General features: G+C 42.5%; 1 protein-coding gene across 1 annotated transcript in view; it reads left to right on the top strand.

Annotated features, from left to right (window-relative positions):
• The window catches only part of LOC103917245 (DBH-like monooxygenase protein 2), a 39,351-nt gene that overhangs the window by 694 nt on the left and 32,678 nt on the right, over positions 1 to 5,979 (top strand). The window contains 1 exon segment of the mRNA XM_009324358.1: positions 4,854 to 5,066. Coding sequence (XP_009322633.1) covers positions 4,854 to 5,066 — 213 coding nt within the window.

The following is a 5,979-nucleotide window of genomic DNA, read 5'->3' as shown; positions in this document are numbered from 1 at the left end:
GCGAATTACTTAATATAAAGAGAACGATCCCCTCTCTATCCTTAGAGTTTTGTTCCGAGCATCCAAGATTTTCAGCCTGTGAAGAGAGAGAGAGAGTGTTTTTCACAGCTGCAGTGGGATGGCTGCAGGAACGGGAGTATTTGTGCAACACTGCAATGGGAAAACAAGCCGATAGCAGTGAAAGAGCTGAGAAATGATGTTAAGCAAAGGTGAAGTACTTTTACAAGGCAGCTCATGAAAAAAATCTCTGTTGGCACCTTTCCTCCAGAACTGCATGCTTTACTCAATGAGGAGCCTATATCTTCTCTGCTTCTTGCTATGGCCTCCCCATATGATTTGGTAGAAGCAGTCCTGCAGATGTGTGGCAAAAGATAATTCAGCGTGGCACCATCTTTCACAAAGTCTACAGTTTTTTGAAACCTAGAGGATCTGGGATGGATCCAAACACAGAAGAGGAAGGCTGTCAAAGAAGAGCTGCAATGTGTGGTGCTGAATGCAAGGATTTTTTTAGCCTGGCTACCTAAGGTTCAAGTTGTCACTCTGTTAGAGTATGTGTCTGGCTATCAGTTTCCAGTCATTTTTAAACCTGCTGTTAATTTTACTTCAAAGAGTGAGTATAATATAATAACATATACAATGTCTTATAAGGGAGTATCACCCATCTCAGTATGATATAGTACTGTGCACCACATTGCAAAGCATAGCAATCTAAACTGCAGCAGCTCATAGTGTGACATATTGCAACATAATGCATTTCCCAAATGAAAGTAGTTCTGCATTGTCTTATGGCCTTCTAGAGGACACAGTTATTGAGAAGGATGGAGACGGGGAGGGACAAGAAGTGTTTGTCATACGTGAAACCTGAACAGCTGAGAACTGGGAAACAAAGTTAGTAAATTCTCTAATGCAGCCTTGCTTCTGCCCTTTTCAGCAGATACACTAGTACACCACTAATCTATACACTTGCACTGTACCAATACGCCTTGTCCTAGAGAATAGGGAATGTTATAATTATTGCCAGCACTGTAACAAGTTCTATCAAGCAAACCTTGTTTTGGGCATGAGGCACAGAGTTGAGCTGCCTGCACTGATTGTAGTCTTGAAAACCTTGATTCCCCCACTGACACCCCCCTGCTTCTTGCCAATGCTTACAACCCATTCATTTTCACCCAGGGCATTCCCTTTGCCACTGTCCCTTCACTTGCCCTTCATTAACATCCTCCTTTTATGTTCCCTTGAGTAACACAGCTAAGACCTTTTAAAGAAGTGTAATGTACCGATGTCAAAATAGCGGATATCCTGTTGACTGTGTATTGACTTGAGATACAGGATTCAGCTTCAAGCCTTGCTCCAAATATCACAACACATGGTCCAGAAGCTGGATATCAACCTACCAAATGTCCTTTCTTATTAGCTCATTTGGGCAGTTGTTTCTTCTTCTCTTTTTTTCAGTCCCTAATTCCACTTGGAACTGGAAGCCTTCCCTGACAAACTGTTGGCAGTGTGGTATGTCTATGTGAAAAGCTCTGGTTTCAGTAAGCCCATATTTTTTGGAAAAAAAAAATTTCATTTGAAAAATAAGTTACCAACTCTACTGCTTTTACTATTGTTCCCTTTACTGTTTAACAGGCAGCGGTCTTCCCACCATTTTGCTCTAAGCCAAAATACAGCATATTTCCGTAATTTTCATATTTCTCCCCCCAAAAAACAAACACAAAAAGTAAAGAAAAAAGTAGATTTTAATCTTAGTCTGAGCATAGCTGCAGAGGAGTGATGCTTAACACCTTGATAAAATGAAGGATAAAGTCAGAAAATTGTGATTTAAACCATTTTAAACAGCAATATTTAGTTTTGTTCCTATCACTCATCACAGCAGAAGTGTCAACATTATGAGAGGTATCCTTACAGATGAACACTGGCAGAAGTAGCTGTTTTGAAAATGCTGCCTTTCTCCCTCATTAATCCCTCATTTTGAGGAGTTATAAATCTGTTGTCCAGGCTTTTTATTGTCATTGCAGGCATGAATCTCTTGTCTTAACATATGCATAAACAGCTATTTTAGATGGCCTAGTGACTGAAGATATCCACACAGAGCTGACAGAGATGAGACAAGTACAGCAGGAAACCCATGCCCTCCCGGAGCAGCAGGTGAGGCCAGGTGAAATACAAGTGGGCATCTCAAATGGCACTAGACATCTATGTGTGGGCAACTGAATTAGGTCTCCTAATTCAGGGGTCCACTGACAGCTTATGAATAGGGAGGCACCTGTATATGTTTAGATCTCTCTCTATATAGGCACGTTACTCTCAAATTAAATCCTTCCCTAAAAGTCTCATAGCTAATCTTCAGCAAGATTTTGAGGTTTTTCACACTAAGTTTGAGTTTGGGGAGATTAGAACTGAATGTATTGAAATGAGTGATTAGCTTTACACTAAAAATATGAGAAGAAATTTAAAGGGTATAGAAATGCTGCATTTTGGATTCATTCCGTGTCTCTTAAGTAATTTAAAAAACAGTTGTTTAGTCTAAGTTAGTCTAGGGTCTCTCTGCCACTGATCATGAAGGCAACCTAAATAAATCCCTTTGACTGGATATCCAATTTTGACAGCTTGCAGTCCTCTAGGTGAAGGTTGCATTTCTTTCCACATTTCCAAAGCAAGACTCTGTGACCTTTTTTTCTTTTTTGTAAAATGGAATATTTTGCTAAAAATTGGCCTAAAAGAACAAGCAAAAGTGTTAAATAACCTCAACAGAAGGTCAAATATTGTGAGATGAAATACTGACATTGCTTCAACTGCTTGTAACAGGAATCCTATGCTTCCTACCCTGCACTGCAACAGGGAGTGTTGAGCCGGGAAGACATGGAGGTTGGAGTTGGCTGGGTGTCAGGGACGTGTCTGCTGCCAGCAAAAGGTTTCAGCAGTGGAGCCTTCAGGGTCATTTCAAAAGAGTATTGGGCATAACAATTTCGTTCTTCTTCATCTCCTGAGTTTGTTGTACATCATCGTAATCCCCAAAGAGAAAACACAGTGAAACATCACTGCTTTCCTCTTCTCTCTGCGTGTCTCTGTCTGCCGCATGAGGCAGATCCTCAAAAGTGCTATTGCACCCCGTGGTTCTGACCCTCCTCTTTCTTTTCACACTTGGCTCGTGTATGAGCACTTACTTTTCTAAAGGAAGGGGTTTTATCTTCATTCCTCTACTCAGGTCATCTATAATTTTATAATCTTCTTTGGCATGTTGCTCACTGGCAATCTGTGGTATCTTCCTGTTCCTGGATATCTCTCCCACACCCCTCAGCAGTGGCATGCAAACACCACATCCTGCTCCATCAAAGAAACCATGCGATTCTAATCTTTGTCACACAGCTAAACCATCCCTCCTTGTAATCCCATGATAGTCATGTCTTCCAGCAGTGTCTCAGTTGCATTCCCTAATCTCATGCTCCTCTCTATGTGAGAAAGGGATTTTCTGCTTAAAAGAGTGGAGAACTAGCAACGGTGAAAATTTCTCACACCAGCAGCTCTGCCAAGCACCCTAATGCAGCCGTGCAGATTCCCTTCCCTTTTTTACACCCCCCTCATCATTAGCTGGCTTTGGTTCTCCCCACAGAGGGGCTGAAGTCCCTCAGTTTTGATATCCCTGTGCTGTCCTAGCCTTGAAATACTCACTTTGCATTACCATATCCCTCAGCTCTGCCTAGTGCCCCTAGAACAGCGTCTTGGGCCTCTCTGGAGCAGAGAAAATTTATAATGTTGGCATTGTATTACATAATTCACAAAAGAAACCACAAATATACTTGCTGTCTACAGCAGGACTATCAACAAAGTATCCTGGGATTCAAGCAATCTGTATGCAATTTGATCTGTTTAAGCCCTGTCCCTGAAGATCAGATTAGATATCTCTCCTTCTCTGTTACTTAGCTGTTCTGTGAGCACTTGTCTCAGCAGATTAAAACAAATGGGCTTTTCTATGCTTTCTTAGCAAGTAAATAGGGATAAACTACCACGTCCTTCAAAATCCACAGACCCAGGCTATATTTTGTAGTGGATTATGCAACTGGGCAAACTGGAGATGAGATGCACAAGGCACTTCCTGGAAGAACCAGTTGGAAACTTGATGAGGCTCTGTTTTTCATATCATTACGCTGAAAGGTCTTAGCAGGGCAACAGATGATGCCTTTTTCTCCTTCCACTCATTCCCACCAAGGTACAGTGCATGGAGCTAAGGCATTTGTCTTATTCTACTATTCCACTATAGTCCAGGAGCCCTTTTAATGTGCCACAGTAGCTTCCTCTGATAAGCCATGGCACTAAGACTCACCAGCCCATTTCCAACAAACTTGCCAATAATCATCACACCAGCCAATAGGTGGCATAGTCAGGGTTCATTTCAGCATTTGCAACAGAAAGGCAAGTCAGTCAGAGAGCCCCTTTGCCTTGGTGAGGAGAGCCAGCATTCACTCACCCTGAGGAGTACTGGGTAGGAGGTAAACACTTTGTTGCTTTTTTGGTTGTGTAGTACGAAATGGCTCTTAAAAACGTTTTAAGATGTACATGGGATGGCCTAGTATGGTTTCACTAAGGCAGGGTGCCAGATGTATAATGTAAAGTGTTGATCTTTCCTACATGTTAAATTAGATATAGAACAGTCAGTTTCCACTCCTCCTGTCTGGCAATAGGCCCAGCCTCATGCCCTTCCATATAAACTGGGCCCCTCATAGCAGAACAGCTGCCCAAGGTACCAGCAAGACTTAGAAACTGCAGTGGTCCTGTTGATGATGGCAGCTCTCTTCTCAAGAATCAAGGGTATGCTCTTCCTCTTGTTCCTCCCATGCTTTTGTTCTGCTCAGCCTGCACCTCCACTGCTGCGTTTCTCCAACTTTCTGGATCCTTCAAACATGGTCTACCTCCGCTGGGACCATGACGAACGGGAGCTGATGACGTTTTAGCTGCAGGTCCGTACAACTGGCTGGGTGGCATTTGGATTCAGCCCCCATGGAGAGTTGCCTGGATCTGACATTGTGATAGGAGGTGTCTTCCCAAATGGCAGCATCTACTTCTCTGTAAGTTGAAAAGACTTCCTCTGCATCCCCCCTTTGCCAAGGATCATGCTCCAAGTATATTGGCTTGAAAGCGTATGAGCTCAACTGGCTACAGACAAATGTCTGAGGCCATTTGAGATCTTTAGTTGGCATGGCCTCTGACTGACAGTCCAGAAGAGCCCAGGTCTTCTGCAGGTCCTGTATCATGCCTGCTAGCCCCATAACAGCTACCTGAGATACCCTATGGTATCCCAGGTGGCACTAGATGATGTTGTTTAGGAAAATAAACTGATCCCACCTGCAAGTCAAAACCACAGCCAGAGCCAATTAGATATGACTGAAACAATCACCTACCATGAAACTAGAAGAAGCTGCTGGGAGTGTAACTTCTGATTCATCCAAACCAGAGGTCAGTTCAGCCAGGAGTCAGATGTGAAACTCCCATGTTTTCCCTCACTGTAGTTCTTCAAAGGTTAATTTACTTGGTTTCCTCTGTAGTAAGTGGAGACGTGTTCACCTCCAAAGGTTGCTTCTTCCTGATGGTCTTAAATGTTTCCCTTAGGAATAGGATAGGACAGGACATCCTTGGGACTTGCTGTTTTTTTCCATTGTCTGTAAAGGCCACCACTAAGGATAGATGCCTGATGTTAAAGCAGCTGGAGTTTAGAGGAAGAAAATGCCACTGAGGGTGCTAAATAAAAAAACAGGCTGTTGTTTTGTTTTGTTTTGGTAGTGAAAGAGAAACAGGCAGTTTAACGTTATCCAGATACAGAAAGAAAAAGAGTTTACACTGATGAAGTGTTTGCCAGTCACAATGCTTTTATTTTGTTCAGCTGTTTTCGGTTCCCTTTTCACAGAACAGAAAAATATGTTTTCATTAAACATGTTTTGGTGCTTGTCTAAAATGGGTGAACTTTGGAAGGGGTGAAGTAGC

The sequence above is a fragment of the Pygoscelis adeliae genome, unplaced genomic scaffold, assembly GCF_000699105.1.
Source record: "Pygoscelis adeliae isolate BGI_AS28 unplaced genomic scaffold, ASM69910v1 Scaffold65, whole genome shotgun sequence".
NCBI lineage: Eukaryota > Metazoa > Chordata > Aves > Sphenisciformes > Spheniscidae > Pygoscelis > Pygoscelis adeliae.
Note: the sequence above shows the minus strand (reverse complement) of the source record. Positions and strands in the feature narration are given on the sequence as shown.